Source organism: Meriones unguiculatus, chromosome 12 (genome assembly GCF_030254825.1).
Source record: "Meriones unguiculatus strain TT.TT164.6M chromosome 12, Bangor_MerUng_6.1, whole genome shotgun sequence".
NCBI lineage: Eukaryota > Metazoa > Chordata > Mammalia > Rodentia > Muridae > Meriones > Meriones unguiculatus.
In genome coordinates this window covers 15,035,388-15,059,056 of record NC_083360.1, presented here as the reverse complement: position 1 = coordinate 15,059,056, position 23,669 = coordinate 15,035,388, and the positions used below count along the sequence as shown (strand labels likewise).

Here is a 23,669-nt window from a genome sequence, read left to right as displayed (position 1 = left end):
CTGTGCTGGACCAAGTTCTTACTACTGTTCCACCATGAAGGTAAAGGAGACAGAAGCACCCACACAAGGTGATAGATACTGCATGGAAAGAAGACGCCACCCTCCCTAATGCCTTTCAGCAATTACCACTCTCAGTTAGCAGCTGAGACAACATGGTAGATGTCCCGAAGACAACAAGGCCATCAGGCAGTAAGTCCAAGTGCCAAAAACCTGACCACACCAAATAACATGCAGGATGTGGTTCCTGCTCTTGCAGGTCATGGCCGTAGAGGGAGACATACAACTGAGCCTGACTGCACTTGCTACAGCTAGAACTACAAAAGCCCTCTAAGAGGCAAAGCTCAGCCATCAGCAGGCCACTTAATACAATGTAACCCAGACACTAACCATCCAGCACTTCATCTAGAACAGTTCTATGAGGTTGGTCCATGGTCAGCTCCATTTTACAGATCATAAAACTGAGGAACACAAAAATTAAGTACTGTGAGGATTAGCTCCAAACGACCTAGGCTGCCAAATGTTTAATACCAATGTCAGTATGGACACTCTCTTGCTCACAGAGACCAGGCATCTTAACCCTGCCTTCCTCAGGCAGGACCAAACCTAGGTAGATCACAAAGATGCCTGCGCCATTGGCCACATGATGCAGGAGTCGAATCTATCGACAAGTTAGGAACCTGCCACAGAGATTCTCTGAAAGGCTCTACCCTGCAGACTATCAAAGCAGATGCTGAGACTTAAGGCCAACTGTTGGGCAGAGTGCATGGAATCTTTGTAAGAAGTGGGAAATGGTAAGATCTGGAGAGGACAGGAACCCCACAAGGAGAGCAACAGAACCAGAAAATTTGAACACAGGGGTCTTCCCAGAGACTCATACTCCAACCAAGAACCATGCATAGAGATAACCTAGAACCCCTGCACAGATGTAGTCCATGGCAGTTTAGTGTCCAAGTGGGTTACATAGTAATGGAAAGAGGGACTGCCTCTGACATAATCTGATTGGCCTGCTCTTTGATCACCTCCCCCTCAGGGGGGAGCAGCCTTACCAGGCCACAGAAGATGACAATGCAGCCACTCCTGATGAGAGCTGATAGACTAAGATCAGAAAGAAGGAAAGGAGGACCTCTGCTATCAGTGGACTTGGGGAGGGGCATGCATGAAGAAGGGGGAGGGAGGGTAGGATCGGGAGGAGAGGAGGGAGGGGCTTATGGGGGGATACAAAGTGAATAAAGTGTAATTAATAAAAGTTAAAAAAAATTCCCTTAAGGAAAAAGTCATGATATTCAAATACTGGGCCAGAGAACAAAAGGTATTAACATCTGAAAACTAATGTTAAAAAACCCTGTTAAGGAACAAAAGATAATTTAAAGATTGCAGTCCTGTACTTCACACAACACTTAATAATTAGTGTTGGCTGAACAGTGAAACTAAATGTGTAAGGAAAATCATCCTGGAATGGCTTGAAGCAAATAAAGATGAAAAGATTCATTTTTAAAAAAGGAAAAAAATTAAAGTGGAGAAAAACAGGTATGAAAAGATTCATGAACTTGGCATAGGCTAGATTTCTTCAACAGTAAAAGTCACTACAAAACAAGCAAAACAAGACAAAACAAACCTGAAGAAGTGAGGCAGAAAACCATTAAGGAATCATGAAGGAAGCCTGTGTACATAAGGAGCAGGAGGAGAAAAGGAAAGTCTTAAGAGGGCTCTGTGAAACCTAAAGTGCACAAAAGGCTTGTGTTCATATTTCCATTAGGAATCCTATAAGACAGGCCCAGGCACACTCAGGCTGGGCTTTGTGTTCGGCCAGCTGTCTGTAGGAATCCATACACAGGCTCAGCATCTTAGTCACCAGGGGACCAATAAGAACTACAGCCCCGTAACACAAGAAACACAGAGAGAAACCACTCACAACAAAGACTGATTATACGAAGGATCATCAAGGACGAGGAGCAACTAGGAAACATCCTAACAACTGAGACTAAACTGGTACCAATGATTTGGTCAACTGTGGGACATCGATACCAAAGCTGACCATGTAGATGGTTTACAATCCTGGACTCCACTCCTGAGAGTCTACAGCCAATCAAAAGCACGCGTGACTCATCAAAATCAGCTTCCACTCAATAAACAAATGCCTGTTATCAGTTTTCAGTATTTTATTGCATGGACTGATACAGAACTATTAAGAAACATAAACTGCTGCTACACAGAGAGAGAAATCTCCCAATGTAATGATAAGACAGACAGCAGATGCGCAAAGCAGTACCACGACCGTCAGGTTCAAAGTGTGAACACAATGACAACTGACCTAGGCACACGCTGTTAAAAAGTTGGGAGAAAAAAACAAAACATGAAACTTCTAAGTGCTGGAACAGCAACCATGATGGTTAGTGGGGGTGTAGCCCACATGGAAATGGCATTAATCCACACTTGAAGGTTTATGTACTTTGCCCAGTATTAAAAGTTAATGAAAAAGTGAAAAGAGCAGGTCCCTTCTCATCATTAGTTGCATCTTGCAAAAATTTATCCTGCAGAGACATCATGAAATGTGTAAAGTATATAAGCAAACTGCTGGAAACAGGCCCGAGAGAGAAAATCTAAGGAGATTAGGACTGAAGATACTCCTCAGAGATGAGAGAGAGGGAGAGGGAGGGGTGAGAGAACATGACAGTGTGGTTTTCTGCCTGTGGCATGTAAGACGTGCCAGATGAAGGGCTGCAGCATGGTCAGGACTGCCTAGATTCTAGTCATGGTTCCAATGCTAACCTACCTCAGTTCCAGACCTGTGGACAAGAGGCTATGACAACTGCCTATACCATAAAGACAACAGATGGTGCCTGATTCATGAGCGCCTACTGCAGGTCAGCTGCCACCACCCCAGCTCTACTGCCTCAGCTGGCATCATCAGCACCAGTGTGTCCAGTGGGAGGTATCAGGTGTCTTCTTGAATCACTTTCCATCTTATATTTTGTTTTTTTTTTCTAGACAGGGTTTCTTAGCTGTATATTCCTAGCTGTACTGGAACTCTCTCTGTAGATTAGGCTGGCCTGGAACTCAGGTAGATTCATCTTATCTTTTGAGATAGTTTCTCATTGAACTTGAAGCTTGTCAAGTAGACTGGCTAGACATGCATCCTCCTATATCTTCCTCCTCGGTGCTGTACTTAAGGTGCTACACCCACAATGGCATCTGGCTTTTCACTACAGGTCCTCAATCGTGCACAGCAAGCATTTACCTACTAAGCCATCTCTCCATCCAGGAAGCATGGTGTAGGACAATGTGTACAGCAAGCAAGCATGCATGATAATGGGTGAACAAAGGACTACCTATCCATGTTGCAGTTAGGTAAAACTGATAGATGAGGGGTCCTCACTACATATTCACATACAGAAGTAATTAAAACATCATGTATCAAAATTTGTTTTAAGACTTGTTTAGGCAAAAGTCTTGCTGGCAGTCCCGGCCAACTACGTACTAGCTGGACCTGCTTTGCTTTTACTCAGCATGGTTTATATAAATGAACCTGCAAGCACTATTAGAGCAACAAGGAAGTGGCTACTGGCCTTTACAACCAGGCGACGCTAGAACACAGGCAAAGCAGGAATGGGGAGAGCTTCGCCCTCACACTATTACTGGACCAGGTTTTAAGGTCCTACATGGTTTCTTTGATTCTTCTGACCCCACTAGCTACTTCTGATGCCAATCCAGCAATTCCATCTTCTGCTGATTTCCCCACTCGGGTGCTGAATGCTTCTTTGTAGATGAGTATAGCAGGATGATCAGAACCAACCAGGGTACCATCTATTCTAAACATAACAGCAAAAACATTGTTCTTTTTTTTTTCTTTAAAAACATTGTTTTTTGCTTTCCCTTCCTTCCTTCCTTCCTTCCTTCCTTCCTTCCTTCCTTCCTTCCTTCTTTCTTTCTTTCTTTCTTTCTTTCTTTCTTTCTCTCTTAGTTCTTCAAGACAGGGTTTCTCTGTGTGGCCTTGGCTGTCTTGGACTCACTTTGTAGACCAGCCTGGCCTTGAACTCACAGAAATCCACCTGCCTCTGCCTCCCTAAGTGCTGGAATTACAGGCAAGTGCTACTGTGACTGGCTCTGTATCACACTCATTAAAGCACAGTTCTCAAACTAGATCACAAGACAGAAACATATGGCTTATCTCCCAAGAGAAACAGCCACTTAGAATTTATGTAAATACCTAAGATGACATTCAAGAAAAGCAAGATTATATTTGTGACTCAAAAAAAGTTTAGAAGAAATCAAAGACAATAGTTTTCAACTTTATAAAGGCATTACCTCTAACTTAACCTGATGTCAATTACTGTAGAATAGCTCCACTTTTCTCTGCAGTCCCAATGATGGACCCCCCCCCCCCAGGCTTTATACATGCAATATACACACTCAGAGATATGTCCACTGCCTTCAGTGGTTTTAATTCTATCACAAGCCTGTACGATGAAGAAGCAGCTCTGGATTTTGCACATTCTACTGCAACTTTACAATTTTGTCCACATCCCAGATGTATTTCCATCTTCTACCTCTAGGTGGCAGTTACATCTCAGAAAACAAGATACTCTGGAAATAGACTATCTTAGCAGTCTTCCAGCTTTGAAAAACTGTGTTCTACATTTTTTAAAAGATTAAAAGTCTGAAAGATAAAAGAATAGCTTATTCCTTCTAGAAAAGGATTATACTAATTTAAATAGTTTAGAAGAACAGTTAGGAAGTTCAAAAATAGAAGCTTTCAACTAGTATTAAACAAAAACAAAAGTTTTACATAGTGCAGTATCACAGTGAAGTTTAAAATACAGTATTTTTGTGTTTCATTTATTTTGCTCTATTCTGATTAGTATTATATATATTTCAGGCACTCTTGTATTTCCTATTGTTTCTCCTTCAAACACTACATAGCTCCGATTATTTCATCCTCAAGATTGTCAATGAGGAACATTTTTAAGCCAAAACCAATCAAAATGCAGAATTGTGGAACCAGGTCTCAAGTGATACACACGACACAACTCTCACTACTCGAGCTCAGGGACCACTGAGGAAGAGGAGAAGGGAAGACTGTAAGAGCCAAAAGAACAGGGCATGTGCTGGGAGACTGTCTGCTAGGTATGTCAGAAGCCATGTCATGAAGTCTCACCAACATGCCTGCACAAACATAAGCTGAACAAGGAGGACACCCATAGATAGGCTAACATGGAAGAGTGATGGGAACTCATGAGGCCTCAGCCCTACACAGAAACAACTACAGACAACCAAGAAATGCCAAGAGCTGGAGAAACAGTCTTCAACAGGGAAGAGCATACCAATAGTTATCCACTACCAGCGGTCAGCCCTGAAAACATACACAAAAGTAACAGTGTAGACTGAGCAGGTTGTATTTATGTATTTAGAACCATACACACACACAAACACATACATACACACCCACACCCCACCACACACACCACCAACACCAACACCAATTAAGGGAAAAAGAAGTCATAAATTAAAAAGAGAGCAAGTAGAAGGAAAGAATGATGTAACTGTATTAAAATCTCAAAAAAATTTTAAAGCCAAAAAAGAAATTATTTCAAACTTTAATTAATAACAAGTGTGTGTGGGGGGGTACTTTTTACGTGTGTATCTTGCTTGCGTGTGTGTGGGGGGGTGTTGAATGTCATGTGGCATGGGTAGAGATCAGAGAACAAATTGAGGGAGTCGGTTCTCTTCTTCTACTATGAGTGGGTTCTAGGGATGGAACTCACGACCTTCAGGCCTGGTAAGAAGTACTTCACTGACTCAGCCAGCCCACAGGCCCATTAATGCTTTAAGACAGTTACAAAACAGTGAGGGGTGAATCTACAGAAACCAGACACCTTGTGAAGAAAATAATTAGCTATCAATACTAACTTAAATATAAAATGATGATGATGCTAAGTTGTCTACCGCCCATCAAAGACCCCAAGAGGATGCGTGTTGAAGTATGGCTATATTAGATATGGTTCAAGTGCACTGCCTACAGCAGTGTGCAAAGGTTCATGGTCACTGACAAGACCATCATATCACCTTCAAAATATTCACTTCGCCGACTCATCTGCCAAGGGACCAGAAAAGGCATTAAAGAAAGAAGTAAAGAAAATAAAGCAAATATTAAGGAAGATTATAATCTGGGCTTGCCTTCAGATCATTTCTAGTGGTAACAAATCAAAGAGTATAAAATAAATCATGTTTCAAAATTACTTATACTTGGATAAAACACTGCCTAGACACCAGATTCACAGTTGGAATTATATAAACAGGACAGCCTTGGCTGTTTCTGGGCAATGTCTCCAGACCTAGAGTGATTCTTCTGTCTGTGTCCACACACACCACCAAGATGGTAGTCCCTTGTAACAACCAAAGGAAAAAAAGTTACAATAGTAACTAAGATGGGTCAATTCATCCTGATGTGCTCAAGAAAACTGAAGCGGGTTGGTTGTTAAGAGACCTGATCCGATGTATTAATAGAAGTTACTTTGCAAAATGACTAAAGGGCAACAACAGTGAATAATAGTGGACAGAATGAGGCTGACTGCCCATCAGCGTGAAGACACGCTTCAATACTGTTCATGCAGTCACAAAACTCAGCGTCATTCCCATGCATTCCCATGTTTGTCTTCAACTCCAAAGGTTAATTCTGTGGCTGTGTGGTCAGAAGGCCAGGAGAAGGCAAAGCAGTCAGGAAAACCTTCTGTTACACACTGTGCATCCTCTGGCAAACAAACTGCCCTCCACTGACAGAGTCAAACTGCATAAACCCAAGGTATCTCTCTGTTTTAAGGAGGTCAGAGTCTAGCTGATCTGCTTCCCCTATGGTTCACTGAGCATCCTCTACAAAAAAACAATCTCATTCATTTCGCTTAGTAGTAACTCAACTTCCCTTGAAATCCAGAATCACCTGTAACATAATTAAATGGAGCCATTTATGTTAAGTTAAAAAGTAAATTCTTCGTTTGAGCTTAATTATGCATAGAGAACCATTAGAATATTTAGTATTTATACATCAAGCTAACAACGGCCACACCATTAGTACAGCGTAGTTGCCCAGGGAGCCGCACTGAATGGTGGTGATGTTCTCATCCGAGTAGAGTATACAGCACCCGTCTGACTTCCAGCCTCCTTGTCCGTTCAGCAAATCAAAGTCCCACTGCGCGGCAACGGCATCTGCTCCATGCGCGATTCGTCGCAGCGTCACATTAACTGGGATGTGGTGGGTGTCTGTGGTCACACCATCTGGAGAAAATGGGGAAGAACGGTATTTCTCAAACAGACGTCATAAACAATTAAATGCCAGCTTATGCACTGATGGGCACTCTGCGAGATCTTTTTGCACTAGTGACTCATTAAAACAACAGAGAACAGAAATAAGCATTTTTCAGGAAGAGCAACCAATAAAGCCACGGTGCCCAGCAACTGTCGGGGAGCATCTGCCACACAAACCTATTTTTGTGAGGATCACAGGGGTCACTACTGTCCGCCGCTTGCCATCATCTGCCAACTTTGTTGAATTTCCAGTGGCCGGGAAGAGCTTTCCATTGCGGAATGCAATGAGTTGAAGCTTATAGAGTGAGTCGTCAGCCGCGCGGACTTCTCGTTTTTGTTTTGGTGAGAAAAGGGAGGAAGGAAGCTGAATAGAAGCCTCCATGACAGTATTCTGAAAAAATACATACACACATATGTATATTATAAAGTTCACCATATTAGTATATAAAAACCTGAACACTATGAGAGTCATGAAAATATTCAAATTGTATGCTAAACATGTTTTCAAAAGTATATATAATAAATTAACATTTAAAACAACTGGCAGGTTCAGCAAAAAAAAAAAAAGAAAGAAAGAAAATAAAAGTCGGAGCAACACATAGATGAAAAGTACAGAACACAGAGAAACACCAGTTCTTTTTCCAGGATAAGAGTTGTTAATTTTCCCATGACAGCACACACGGCTGCAGCAGACAGCATTACACTGATGAGAGGGATTTCAGTGGTCACTCATCAGTTTTACACTGAGCAAGAGCAGTCAGGAGGGACAAACACAGCCAGGTTCACACAATAGAAGAAGAGAATTCTACAGGAAAAAAAAAAAGCAGTTTAAATTCGACACACTACTATTCTAGCATCCATTTCCTGGAGGTGAAGAAACGGGTGCTTGGAAAAACACAACAAATAGAAGACACTGAAAGTGCTTGCTGGCACAGGATGTGTCCTCACTTCTTCACACAGCCAAAAAGGCAAACAGCAACATTTTCTGTACACACTGTGGATTTTAAGTTACATAGCATTTGACCTAAAAAAAAAAAAAAAAAAAATAGAAGTCTCTACACTCAGGAGCTAACAACTAAGTTGAAAATGTTCACTAAGGGAAGAATTTATCACAAAGTTATTTGTATGGACACCCATCCCTTTCTCACCTAAAGCAATCTTCAGAGTAATAGTGACTATTATTTTACTTTAACAATACTTTGGTTCTGAGACATCTAGACTACTACCCCAAATCCTAAGCCACCATATAATGTGACTGACTAAAGGCTCCTGCTTAAGTCCATGTCCTACCACGTCCCTGGCGACATGAGCTCCACAGCTGGAGTCCTCTGCTCTCCACAGGCCTAGCATGCTGGGCAGATGAGGCCCTGACAGTGATACTCCACTATTCTCATGTCTGACAAACCCTTGAATCCATCTTTTAGACTCACTACTGAGCTAGATAATTCTGTTGACAACAGAAGAGACAGATCAGAACACGTGGCTGGCAGCCAAGAGAATATACAAATCTGAACACTGTGCTCTTTGCTGGAAGAGTCATTCCAGTGGCTTTCTTAGGTGACTGTCCCCTCTTCCAGACTCTAAACAATGTGCATGCCTGTGTCACACCACCAAGGCCTACAGATTCAACACATGTATCACCCTCTGCTTATTAACTAGACAGGAAGGAATTTGAGCTGCAGATATCATTATTCGTGTTTTTTTTAATAATCTCCTATGTACTACTTCCTGTCATTTACATTGACTGAAAATAGCTCACTGTTAATAAATTTAACCAAGTCAACATGGCATACTTACTGAAAAAAAAAATTTAAAGGTTCTACTGAAGCAAATGATTGACTTTATAATTATGTAAGTGCTCTGCTTACAATGCCAGCACGGCATATATCTGACAACAATCTGTTGGGTGTTATTTGAGAAATTTACATATTACTTTTAAATTAAAGATGTCATAAAAATATCTGTCAGAATTACTGTCTAAGGAAAACCATGAAAAAGTTTGTACTATTCTTACAAATGTAAGATGATACAACATCCTCCCCTCAGAGCTTAGGGCATCATACCAAGAGGAGGTGGAAAAAGTGTGGGAGCCACAGGGAATGGAAGACACTGGGAGGCCCCATAAATAAACTGAGCAAAGCTCATGTGAACTCAGGTACTGAGCACGCCGTGTGCACAGGTCTGCACCAGCACCTCAGCACACAGATCAGAGCTATTCACGTATGTGTTCTGATGGGACTCCTGAGTGTCTGAAAGAATGGATCTCTGATTCTTCTGCCTGTTCTGAGGACTCGTGTGCTCCTATTGGGTTGCCATGTCTGACTCTGATATGAAGGTTTTCGCTTCATCTGACTGTATTTCGTTTTGTCATGTTTGGTTGTTAATCTCTTAGGAGCCTGTTCTTTTCTAATTACAAGACAGAAAGGAAGTGGATGTAGAGAAAGAACGTGGGGAGAACTGGGAAAAGCAGAGAGAGGGGAAACCACACCAGAATATATTTTATGAAAAAAGAATCTTTTTCCAATAAAAGGAAAAAAGCAGAAAAAATTTAAGATGATATAAAAAGTTTACTATAAATACATTTATTTATTAACATAGTAAATTTCCCTAAAATACATAAATTTCTTCCAAGTGTATAAAAGGTATTCAAAGATAAAAATTAAAACATCATTCAATTACTAGTTCATAATCCTACATAACGGACATCTATTTAAACTTGAGAACTATAAAAATCATAGAATATCTTCCTAAAGAACTCAAAATTATTTGGATGTAAAAAGAGTTCATTAGAACAGAATTAGTAATGATAGCCACATTGATTTGTTGTGGTTCCAGAACACATGGTGGCCTGCTATAGGCCTGGATTTTCTGGCCTGCTAAAAGTCAGAAAGAAAAACTGTAGGCGGAGACAAAAGAACAGAGCCTACAGCTGTCAATAACTCCAGGTTAGATGGCAAAATGATTTTTAAAATGTCAGAAGTAACATTTTCTAAAAGAAAGTTGAAAAAAGGAAATGTAATACTTTGAAATAATAATAATAAAAAAAAGAAGTCTAATCTTAAGCTTGTAAAACTAATCAAAAACAATAAACAAAAAGCTCATAGCAAGACCCAGGACCATTACATTTCTCAGGGCTTCTAAACTTCCTTTAAAGCACACTCAAGAATATTACCAAATAATAATTGTAGGTTCCATGGGATGAGAGAGAAAAAGAGCCCTGGGGCACTGACAAGATGAATTCCAGCTGTATCAATAATGTCCAACATTTATAGTAAGAATGTAAAATGTATGTTTCCTCCCTTTAAAAGAAGTATTATTCACTATTGATGGAAAGGTTGTAAATCTAATTTTAGAAATCACTGAAGAACATTTAATTTTATACATTCATGACCATACTTTGTCTACTCGCCTGAAGGCAGGAAGCCGAGTTTATAATTTCAATTAATCATACCTGGGTTTTAAATATGTGTGGATTAAAGCAATGAGGATAATATATACATACACAAATTACAGCAAATAAACTGGAAACATCTCTTAAAGAAGCCTTGAGAAGTGCACGATTTTGGCTTCTAGTAATCACTGTTGGAAGATGGTGGGCTCCGAGGAGGACAGTGGGCAAACATGTATGTATCATGTGCGGTCTCCCAGGTGGGAGACACTGTCACACTGCTCAGTCTCCCTCAAGCTGTGCTCAACTTCAGGTCACTGTTACTGATGTCTGTAACAAAGGATGGAGAGAAGCATGGCCAGGAGGGGCTCCAAGGCCCGCAGAGCTGTGGGTGTTGTGATTATCATTCCTTCTGGCAGTGAGAGGGGACCAGGAAGAAAAGGTGGTGTCTTAACAACAGTCAGCCAGAACCTCATGTTCTAATGTCTGTAGTTTTGTATCACTTAATTTTAATACAAATGGATAAGACATTAAGACTTATGAAAGGCATGCTGTCATGTGTCTTTCAGTATCAGTCATGGCAAATCACTAAAAAGCATGACAGACTTTAACTCAAAACTGAAAGCACTTTTGATGGACATTAGCATCTTAAAAAATAATATGAGGGATCGGGACACAGCTGGGATACAGAGTTAATAAAATGTAACTGATAAAAAAATAAATAAATAAATAAAAAATAATATGGGCTTCCTCCATAAGTAATACTCAGATTTTAAGTAACATTTTTGTAACATTTATCAAATCCTAACATTATAATCCAGATGAATAAAAACCAATGAATTCAAAACAACAAAATACCACTTTATTTATTCATGCAATTGTAAAAAGGTAGCATATCCCAACACACTTTCTTGTCTGTAAATAGTCATTAAATTACCTCTTGCTTATCTCCTTGCTGTAGATAATGGGGAGAGGGGTGCTTTTAGGACTCATTTTCAATTTACTGTCTTTGTTAAGTAAGTTTAACTGCTAATTTCATTCAACAGCTATTAGAGATTAGGTTACTTTGTGTTTGGCCGTGCATGGTACCCAATACTATCAAATACTCATAATTTAGAGTAAAGAGTTACACTGCATTTAACTCAAAACACTAGCTGACTTCTAATACTCCTCCATAATTTTTTGGGGATGGACTCTGTTTTGTCATATGAACACATCTAGATTATGGTATCAGGAACAGAAGTAATCATTGGGGAAGGTAGATACCAGAACAGCTTTGGGTGCTATACACAGGAGAGAATTCCAGGCACTTGGAACTCTTGGCCTGGAGCCCACTAGATCCAGGCTTCAGATTCAATCTAGAGAAATTGACCTTCTTGATATGATCCCTACAGCTGCACACATAACTATAACAAACAATTAATGTTTTCATCAGAGCATGATGGGGAGAAACCAAGAACCCAGTGAAAGGGTATCAGAAGACTGGCCAGATAGTTTTAGCTGAGACTTATGGGAGGTGACATTTGGGCTGGGTCTGAACATGTAATCAAGGAGCTGGAAATGTGGGAAGAAGCAAGAAATTCCAGTAGAAGAACCAGCATGTGCCTTACAGAAGTCAAGATGAACCAAGGGACCTTTGCTATCACTAGACAGTGGAGAAGCAGTAACAAGAGATGTGAGACAGGAAAACTGAGAGCAAATGCCAAAGCCAATGGCAGATACCTGCAGAGACTTTCTGTTTTTATAGGGGGCACATAAGGTCAACTTTGCACCGGGGTCGATTTGGGGATAACACCATATAGATATCAAAGGCATCAATACCAGTCACTCGCTGTGGAAAGATCTGCATGGTGCTTCTAACAGAAAGCCAGGGAGGCATTTCAATACTGCATTAATTAGCAAGGCAGTGAATGTACATACATCTAGTAGTCAACAGCCCAGGTAAGGGAAGGACTTTAAGGAATGGCCTTCAGACACAAAGGCTGAACAGAAATGTGCAATGATTTGGCATATACAGGCAGCTCCCAAAACTTAGGATGACCTCTTCACTTACGAATTTTGACAGGACAAACTCAGTAGAAACCATTCCTTGACCTTTGGTCTTCCCTAGGCTAGTAACTGGTAGTGTCATACTCTCTTGTAATGTTCAACAGCTGTAGCAAGCACAGGTCCGCACTGGCCTTGAGGCCACAGTGTAGACATCAGCAATCCACAGCATCACCTGTAAGTCAGCTAGAATATACAGGAGCTCAAGTTATCCCCTATCTTCTCAACAGCACATTTTCAACCAAAAATTGTTTGATCAGGGCAAGTCCACACTATAATCCAAGACATCTGTATGGGAAAACTCTAAAGAGATACTAGAATAACAGAATGCAGAGATGCACAAATGTATATATATACATATACACACACACATATATACATATATATACACATATATATGTATATATATACATACATATATACAACCATACATATATATGAAACAAGCCATATAGCTTCTGCTATGGAAAGGCATCTTTTATACAAGTTCAACTCACATGTTAGTGTGTGTCCACACTGAAGGGAGATGAAATCAATGACTGGATTCATTAGTTCAGGTAGACTGGTTAATATATTAGTATACTATTTAAAAATATCCATAGAAGAAACAAAACAATTGCCCAGCATACATTTGGGAGGGGGGTGGGTAAAGAAAGTCTTTTTTTAGAATGATAAAGCTGAACTGTGTGGAAAGATTTCATGATGCTCCCAACACCACAGGAGCACTAATGACATTCAAACATCTAATTTTGCATCATGAGGAACATGTTTTTTTCCTAACCTGTTTCACCATAACCATCCATGAAATTAGAACAATGACAAAGAGTGCCTTGTTCTGTAGCCACAGGATGATCTTAACCGGAGAATAGTCTGTAATGTGCAAAACCCTGAGTCTTCACTTGACTCCCTCACTGTTAACTAAGAACATTCTTTTGACATGGGGTGGGGATGAGAAGAGGAGATGGGGGAAGAGGAGCCAGGCCGTGAAACCAATAAAATTGAGGGTAGCATTGTTTTCAACCCTTTCTACCAATTGTAGTCATGTGAGCCGTCAATCTTAAGTCTTCCTCGGAAACACCATGCTTGTCTCATATGAGACTTGCATGCTGCTATCTCAGTGGCTCTTTACAAAGTCTTAAAAAAAAAAAAAAAACAATAAAAGATGCAGGAATGTAAAATGAACAAAACGCAGGTGGCAGGCTGGGTTATTATGTACTTTCATCAGGCCAAGATGAGATCAATCTGGCCACTTGACCTTCGAGCACACCGTGTGGAATAAATGCATGGCATCGTCAGATGCTCTCACCCACTTCAGATTATCTTAGATGGCTACAGTATTTCTATAGTCAGCATGTTTAGCTCTCTGGATGAAGGGCATCAGGGTAAATTATGAGGAAATACATTAATTATCTATTCTCTGACTGGACACATATCAGGAGCCTTCAGTGTATCGGAGCACCTCTGTGATCAATTATTTCACAGGCATTAAAAAACTGTTTCTCACAGCAATTAGGGAAGAATAGAAACAAGGCACCTTATACCTAAAAGCCACAGAGAACACATCAGAGTTAGTGAAAAGTATGTAGGTTCATCAAGAGGGGCCATTCTGCTTCTAGAGTTCTTTGCTTCAATAAGGCTGGGGCAAACTTTGAAAGTCAGTAAATAAGCTTTTCTTTTCATTGCTCAAAAACCAAAAACTAAACAAACGAACAAACAGAAGGAATACACTTTTCAAATTATCCACTGCAAATTTTGATTTCCTAAAAACAAAAGTCACATATTTGCACTCTTTTCCAAAAATTTTGATATACATCATGACTAAAGCCCAGTCTCAAGTGTGACTTCTGTAGACAATGTAGGCATACTGCCAAAGCCCACAATAATCCTAATGCTTTATGAAAATGTTTTAATGTCTTAAAAATCAAAAGAAAACTTTTATATAAAAGAAAAAAATTTTTTTTCAGCTCTATCTGTCAGTGGTTTGTTTCTGTTTTTCTTTTTTTGGGTTTTTTTTTTTTTATCAACACAATATTCCAAAGCCATTTACACACCCTTTTTTAAAAAATGAAAACAACACAAAGCAAAGCAACAAAAAAGAAAACACCCACACCTCTAGCAAGATTTCTGTGTAAAACCAAAGACCAAGTATTCAAAGCTAAGCGCAGACAATTTTAAAGGGCCAGTGAGCACAGCACACCTTCAGTGCCAGGCTTGAGAAGGAGCTGGAAACATTGCACTTGAAGCTCAGCTGCTTGTCCAGGTTTCCATCTGGATCCCTTCGCCCATAGTCAGAGAGGCCTGTGCGGTCGGAGGCAGCCACCTTCTGGAACACGGAGCAGGTCATTCCTGGGAAGCCGGCAGCCTTGAGGACATAAGCTTCCAGAGCAATATTGGGCGAATACTGCAACAGTCAACCAAACAGGAGTTAGGAAAGGTTTAGAATGCAGGAGTGGACATGGAGGGGTGTTCTAGGACTTCACACACACACACACACACACACACACACACACACACACACACACACACAGTGAATCTGAAAGCTTCAAGGAGGCAGGGAAGGAAGGGGTTGGGGAGAGGGAGGAATGATATAATTTTTAATTATATAAAAAATTAAAAATGATAATAATCTGAGGAGAGGCATTGAGGCTCGGTATAAAGCATCTGCCTAGCACAAACAAAGCCCTGGATTTAAACCTTACCATTACAGATAAAATAAAATAATAAAAATAATTTAAAAAATACCTAATATAAAGCTAATAAACTAAAACTTGGAGTTTTTTTGTTTTTTTTTTTCACTTAGACAATGAACCGTAAAAAAAAAAAAAAAAAAACAAAAAACCTCATGACCCCCTTAATAACTCCAGGATAAGGCGGTGGGAACACCAGTGACACTCAGACCACCCGCAATGTTTCATCATGTGGAGAGTGAGCAGGCTGTCTGCACTGGATTCGCAGAAGAAAAAAAAATCTGCAAACTTGTTCGAAAGATTATTTTTTTCCCCTAGAAAAGTAAGGCAGATGTTGATCTAAATCATAGGAAATAAACGGAGGTAAGAAGTAAATTAGGTCAGGATAATTGCCTAAAACAGATGGCATCTGAGGACCCTCCAGCTTTAAAGGAATTCAAAAGTGACCTGGACGTAGGGGATCACTAAGATGTACAACCTGTCAATCTATGAGCCGCCATGTCTGTACCTGCAGGACCCCCAGCTTCTCTCCCCCTCACAACCCATGCCAAGGAGGCAGAGGAAGAGAAAAGGTGACAAGATCCACTTTCAAACCTGCCAAGGTAGCAAGGTTAACTAAGTAGAGTGTGGTGTCTACATTGTGGTAAAGATGGTTATGTATGCGTTGGCTTTTGCTTCACACACTAACCCTGTGAAATCATCATTAATTATTTATAAGTAAATTAACAGTGTACATTGCAGGATCACAATGCACAAAAATTCAGTAGGGCTCCTGAAAGGTCACATCAACCACGAGTGATGCATGAAGCTTCCCCTGGGGAAGAACAAAGCTGTCCTTCCAGATAAGCTCTCATCTTCAGATCCCTCTTCATATATCACTTTACCTATTAGAGTCCTCATGCCCCATGCCTGGTTTACTTCCTCCAGGTTCACATACCCATAGGTCAACCACCATCTTAAAGTACTAAATGGAAATTTCCAGAAATAAAACAACTCCTAAGTTATAATAACCTTCGTCACTGATGTAATTATTCCACATTATTATTTAGGTGTTATTATCAATCTCTTATTGTGCCTGACTTATAAGCTGAGCTTAGCAGGTATGAACACAGAAGATAAAACAGCATATGCAGAGCTCTGACTATCCATGGCTGCAGGCATTCACTGGGGTCCTAGAATCCTTTTCCAGGGGTAAGGGAGGCAGCTGTGTAAGCAGATGTATAACTCTTGGAGCCTGTTTTACATGCTGAAAGGGCCTTCCCTCATATACCACCACTTTCATTACGACCTTCTCTAGTAGAAGGAGCCATGAGGTGCAGCTGAAGAGTAAATAAGGCTGTCAGATGAGACTAGGGGCAAACAACCGGGGAAGCTACTGAATGACAAGTCAGTCACAAGTCAGGCATCTATGAGCGAAAGTACCATTAATATGGCTAGGAGACAGCAGCTACATTAGGCCCCAAATGTAATAACTGTTTGGGAGAAAAATTCTAATCTTAATTAAGCTAATGGTACAACAATGCACAGAATGATCAAACTAGCCTCAGGAAAATAAAAGGAAAGCAGGCTATTTTCTGTTTACATAGAATCACAGGTCAAACTGTGGAACACTCAACTTCACTGTAATAGTCAGGAGCTGAAAACCATTAATCAGGTCGGAATATGACAGCTAAGAGAATAACACATTTATTTATCACCTTTTTAGAACACAAATTAGCAGTACACAAAGAAATTTACGAGTTCAACTTAGCATGAAGATAATTGAATAGTGTTTAACTGAGAGTTATTACATTATATCTACAGCTTTTCCAAGTGTTGGAGAGCAGCCCGGTCCTTTAAGACCGAACCCTGGGCGAGCTATCAGACATTCTCCCAAAACATCCTTCAGGGCTCAGACCCGAGTACTACCTTGGAGGGACAGTGGGTGGCATGCCAGCAGAGCCATATGAACCTTTCTTATTTTGTAGCAGAATTCGTTTCAGTGGATTAGACAGTGACAGCCATTCAAATTATACAATACAAAAGTATTTTCTGGTTACTGAGAAAACAGATTACTCATAAGAAAATTAACTTCTCAAATGTTTTCAGAGAAAGACATTCTATGCTTATCAGTACTAACAAGAGACACACCATGATGGGGTACAAGGCCTTTCTAAGTGGTCATACTCAAATCCTCCTGTGGGCCTACGACAGTGTTGAACTTACTGTGGAGTACACGTGAGCCCCACTGGCCAGGCGATGTGTGGCAATGCGCTGCAGGCACTGGACAATCCGACTGCAGGCCTTTGCTTCCCTCTGCGCCAGCCATAGGACCCGCTCATCAGCCAACATGATGTTGCTTGCCACATCAACCATCACGTCACCGAGCTGTTGAGTAGACCAGAGAGAAGAGTAAATGCCACAGCGAGAAGTGAAAAAGACTCAAAATAAAAACTTGAACTTAAAAAATGTAAAGGATGAGATTGGCTCCTGCCTAAACCTGTTGTAAGAAAACCATACTTGTTTCGCATTAAAGCCCTTAGATATGAACAGCACATTCAATTATGGTCATCTGGCAATATTTAGCTCAAAACAGTACTTAAGTAGCCACTACATCACATAGTGACAAGACTGCTGTGCAGAATCTCAGAGGAAAAGAAAGGCAATTAGATTAATTAAGGAGGAGAATGTGACATATTGTCACAGAAAGACTTCAGCTCATCACTAGAAAATCATTATGAAGACTTCTTGTGTATCAGCTTAAACTCTTATTAATTATACACACTACCTACAAATCTCTTCCATCTCCTGGAATATTCAAAATGCAATCACATTCACCACTCTGAGTACCCAAAGTGTGTACTGTGTGCACACTCTCAAACATGCACACGCATGAGTCCTGCATTGGGAATGAACTCCTTCCATGCATCCCAACTCAAAGCACACTTGGAAGCCCAAAGCCAAGGAACAAATGATCCTAGGAGGCACTCACTTCTCTGTTGTTCCTTACACTCATTTCGTTTACTCTGCTGTTATCTGTTCACTTGCACCTATCAGCATAAGGCAATCGCATCCAGGGCAGGTCGCTTGAACCTAGTTACTGCAATCAAGTTACCACAGGAAAATGTGCTGCGCAGCTTGTCAGCTAAGAAGATCCACCCAAGTCAAGGGAGTTCTGAACAGCATCAAATGTTCATGAGAGGGAGGTCTTGGCAGAGGATAGGAAAAAACACATTCCAGAGGCTGGAGCAGAGCTTTGCAAGCTGGCTGGTCCTCATACCACAGAGCAAGCATCAAAGGCGTTAAGCTGCAATGCCAAGCCAGAAAGCCGGGGCTGTTTAGCAGACGGCTTTTGATCATCCCAAAAGATCCCAGCTAAGGCCCTCAACCCTGCTCTGCATCCAATACTGTCCACAAGAAGTGTGAATAAGAAGGCTGTGGTGGTTTAGGAAAAAGTCCAGCCCACCCTACCATGGTCCATTTCACAAAGAGAACAGGTCAATGGAAATCCACCAGATAGCTGTTCTACAACCACGGGGCACAGCAATCTAAGAAGGCTCTCTCAATGCCCGCGTCAGACAGGCCCCTCTCCGACCCTGAATTCCCTTACTGGATAAGAGGCATCTACAGCGCTGTACCTTCTCAATGATGAGCACAGTAAGTTCTAGTAACAAACACCAGGCTCCTGAAACCAAGCCTGACACACGACAAGCCAAGTACACAAACTATTTCAATCCCCAATGCAGAGCTGTTTTCTAAAACCAAAAGCTTTGTACTGGAGGAGACTTTGTGCTTTAAATTTTTCTTTCCTTTTAATTCTCTTTCTTTTTTCCTTTTCCTTTTGGTGTTTTGAGACAGGGTTTTTCTGTGTAGCCTTGGCTATCCCGGACTTGCTTTGTAGACCAGGCTGGCCTCAAAGTCATATTAATCCATCTGCCTCTGCCCCCACCCCGGAGTGCTGGGATTAAAGTCATGTGCCACCATTCCTGGAATGCCTTTTAATTCCTTAAGTGGAAGAGAAAACGAACCTGATCAAGACCCCTAGGATGTATCATTTTGGGGACCACTCAGTAAGATGCTACTTCACTTACATGATAAGTTCCCCAAAGATATACACCATCAACAAACTGCTGTCTTATGCTCTAGATCACTGACATCCATAAAGTTTTATTATGGCCCTTTAACAGATCCATCTCTGAGGCACTTGACTGCTGCTCCTCCATCCTGTACCCTTTACCAGCTTTGAAGCAGCTAAGAGCTGTCTTCATCTGCAAATGCCTGAGCAGCAGTTAGGGTGAGCTCTGAGATGGGGGAGTAAGAGACTTAAGAGTTAGACAGACTCCCTGTTTGGCAGACAGATAAAGAGAGAGGCCATAACTAGGTAATAGAGGGCAAGCTTCCAAGACTGCCAGTGTTTTCCTTACCTTCCTGACTGCAGACAGAATCCTGGCAGCTTAAAACAACTGTCTTTGTATGCTTCCATTTCCCACCAAAAGCTCCCTACTAAGGGGACAGACTCAACAAATTCAAGGATTTGCTCAGGTTATGTCATAAAATACTCTGGACCATCTTAACTTTCTTCAAACTGACAAACCCTAAATTAGGGGAGAAAACACTGCAGAGGCCATAAAACTCCCAGCCCTCCAGAAAAGAATGAAGTCTTCCGCTTCCAAATCCTCCTTTTTTTCCTGTGTGCCTGTTGCATTAGTGTCCTCATCCACAATAAATGCCTTTCTTCAGCTGGTAAAAAGAAAGTGGAAACGCTTTGAATTTCTATATTCAGATATCAAGACTTAATGCCTCAACCACAAACCTTGTTCTAATGATTAAAAAGTTCCTAACTGTATTGCACGCACCACAGGACGTCAAAACTGCACCCCAAAGTTAATTCCTTGCAGTGAGGGGACTGAAATGTGTGCTAGTTCCATGTATACATATATTTGTGCAAGACTCAGTGGAAATGCCAATGGCTATCAGTGGTCATTTATGCCATGGTTCGATGTTCATTAGCAGTGTTCACTTATATTAGCACTGAATAAACACTGACTGACTGTGACTCACTATCCTGAGCAGTGGAAGAATTACACATGCTCCATTTCCAGTTAGAGCACAGAAAGAAAACAAGCATGGAATTCTCACTTTAAAATGTGGCTCTCATTGAGATCACTGCGATGACAGACTAAGCAGAGTAAAAAGGTGACAGAGAATAATGAAATATAATCAAAACATTCCATTTCAACTGACTCCCACATGCTCAAGGAATAGTTCTCCCAAACATAACGCAGTAACAGGATCAACTGACAGGGCAGTGAGGAGGAAGTGGGCAGGCACGGTGATTCACAGTTACAAGCCAAGCTCTTGGAAGGCTAAGATGGGGGACTGTTTGTGTGCAAGGGTCAGGAACCTGGGCAACAGAGTGAGACCTCATGTCAAAATGAAAATGAAGAGTATGAAATGGAGCAGTGGAGGAAGAAAGAAAAGGAGGGAAGAGGGGAGAAACTAGAGTAAAAGGAACTTAGAACAAGAGGGAGATGAGAAACTGGAAAAGAAAGGAGGGGAAGGAATACAGGAGGAAAAAGAAAAGGAGAAAGGGAGGGAGGAGAGGCTAAAGAGGGAGAGGGAGTGGAAGGAGAGGGACAAGAGAAGGAGCAACAGCAGCCACCACCAATCTGGACAAGGTCACTCATTCGATTTCATAAGAAACATGGGAATACCCACATCCTACACTTTCCTGCTAACAACAGGCACTGTGGTGGTGAGGTCCCTTGTCTCTGAGTACATGAAGATGGCTGCTGACTCTTGCTATACCGTTTTTGCACCTGTCAATCAGATCAAATCAGACATTTACACAAATGGACTAATGAACTCCATCCTTAAATGCAGATTCAGAATGTCTGGAATAATGCTTTTTATTAGTCTCCTATTCTGGTTTGTTGTCACTTCAGGATTTTATGCAAAGATGTAAAGGCAGTGTGATGAAGTCCTCAGACACGCTCAGTGACCACCTGAATTGAATTGCTTTTGGTTATGAAAACTTCAGAGATAACATACACAAAAGCACTGATTGCATATTTCTGGCTAAACCACAAATATGAGCTAGTACAGAACAGGCCGGTAATAATGAAATGTGTTTTGTGTTTCTTGCAGAATTAAACACATGAACTTTGTGAGGATCTGACCGTGAAGCCTGACAGACTTGTCTCCCCTCCTGAAAATGATTATGGCTTGAACAAACTGCTCTGGTCCTCCAGATAAAGCCATGATCAGAAAGGCACCTGTGCTAATCACAGAAAGGAAAGAATTAACTACAAGGAGGAATAAAGCTAACAAGAGTGACGGCTTGAGCTGACAACGAGCCATTTTTCTCATTATTTCATACCGAATGGCTAAGAACTCAGGGAAAGAATTTGTCACCAAAATATTCCCTACAGCAGATAATCACAAAATACCCCATGCTTCTGTGACTGACAGAGTTCAGAATCTGTCACAGTGGCAGAGTAAGCTACAACAGATAGAAAGCATTCCTGAAATCTCACGTACAAAGGGGGAAAAAAACAAAAACCAAAACAAAACATAACAACAAAAAAACCACCAACAACAAAGCTACAGCTTGTGTAAAGAAGCATGGAGTTTCTCCTTGGACTTGTTCCCTATAGGCTGCTCCAGTCATGAAAGGGTCAGAAGACTCAGGGCCTATTGCAATGAACTGGAGGACCAACCAGAACATCCATGAATGTGCTTTATCAAAAACAGAACATAGACCACATGTCTGATGGACTCCAAGCTAATTCTGGTAATACTGTCTGTGTGTGAGAGGAAAGGGAGGAGACAGAGACAGAGAGAGACAGAGGGGGTAAGAAAGGGGAAGGGGAGGAAGAGGAAGAGGAAGAAGAAAGGGGAAAGGGAAAGAGAGGAGCAAGACAGAGAATTCTCAGAGATGCTTCATTACTTCTGCTGTGTGGGTCCAGGATCCAACCTGGGTTTATAGGCATAGCAGCAGGCTCCATCACCCACTAAAACATACCTACAGTTCTTTTAATTTTAGAAAACTTATATATAAAACATGACAAGTAAAGTCAGCTTTTAAATACTCCATCACTAAGGGATCGGAAAAGGCTAGGAGAAAACATGTGGGAGAGAACTAGATGCACAAGCTATAAGACTGATGGCTGAAAATTGCTCCAGCTAAGTGAGAAGGTAAAACAGGAGCTCAGAGTGGCATCCTCAACACTCCCGATATCTTTCAATAAAATGTTCACAGGCGCCTAATCCCAAAGGGAAAAAATTAAAATGAACAATATAATGTAAAAAATGAAAACTGGGCAGCAGTTCTCAGAGTCTCTGCAGAAGAAATCTTGCAGCAAATTCACAGAAACCATCCCAGGATAAGAGGGACAGCGACAGAGATAGCAATCTGTGCTAACAAACCCAGCACCTGATTTCTCTGGGAGGCTTACACTACCCAGCACTGGGTCTTTAAAAAGCTTACTGAACAAAGTCTGACAAGTAAGACTAAGCCAAAAAGGTGAGGGAGTACTGGAAATAAAAGTAATCAGAACCATCAGATTGGAAGCGATCACATTAATGTGTGTATGTGCACAAATATAAATGTGCAAATGTACATGCTAAGAACATGCTGAGTGAACTCACAGGAGCCTGTTGTTCACACACAGTCAACTGGAGCACAGCAAAACGACTCTAAAGCAAAACCAAACCTGCTCTTCATGAACCCTCTCATCATCACGCACATTAAGTATTGGCTGAATAACAAAAATTCTTCTAGTAAATATAGAATGCACACTTACGCCCAGACAGACAACGTTGGCTGCCTCTCCATAGCCACTAAATGTACCTTTTAGGTCTGTCAGGGCAGTATCTTTCAGTAGCTTTCCTGACACAGTGATCCTGGCTTTGACTGCCTGAAATCAGCCATGGTTTAAGGAGCAATTGCCTCAATAATATGCTAGCTATGTACAAAAGCAAGGAACATACCAACTGCAAAGATCTTGCTGAACATAACTGAGAAATTCATTGAACTACTTGTCTGTCTTATGAATGTGCATCTCAGGGTATCTTAACATAATTTAATGTGGTGGTAATTAACTTACAACAGTCCTTAAATCCCACGATTCCTATTTCTTACACTATAACCAGTGGAAAGCAAAGCCTGCAGCTCCCATAGGATCACATGGGATGACAGTCACCACATCACAGGAAATACGTTTATCCTTCCAGGAGTCAATCACAAAGCCCATTTTTCTTTTGATTTT

General features: G+C 41.0%; 1 protein-coding gene across 1 annotated transcript in view; it reads right to left on the bottom strand.

The window, feature by feature from the left end:
- Adgra3 (adhesion G protein-coupled receptor A3) overlaps positions 1 to 23,669 on the bottom strand; it is a 100,667-nt gene that overhangs the window by 13,979 nt on the left and 63,019 nt on the right. The window contains exons 11-14 of the mRNA XM_021657884.2: positions 17,626 to 17,787; positions 14,931 to 15,134; positions 7,477 to 7,690; positions 7,061 to 7,269 (exon numbers count right to left, since the gene is read on the bottom strand). Coding sequence (XP_021513559.1) covers positions 7,061 to 7,269; positions 7,477 to 7,690; positions 14,931 to 15,134; positions 17,626 to 17,787 — 789 coding nt within the window. The remainder of the gene's footprint in view (positions 1 to 7,060; positions 7,270 to 7,476; positions 7,691 to 14,930; positions 15,135 to 17,625; positions 17,788 to 23,669) is intronic.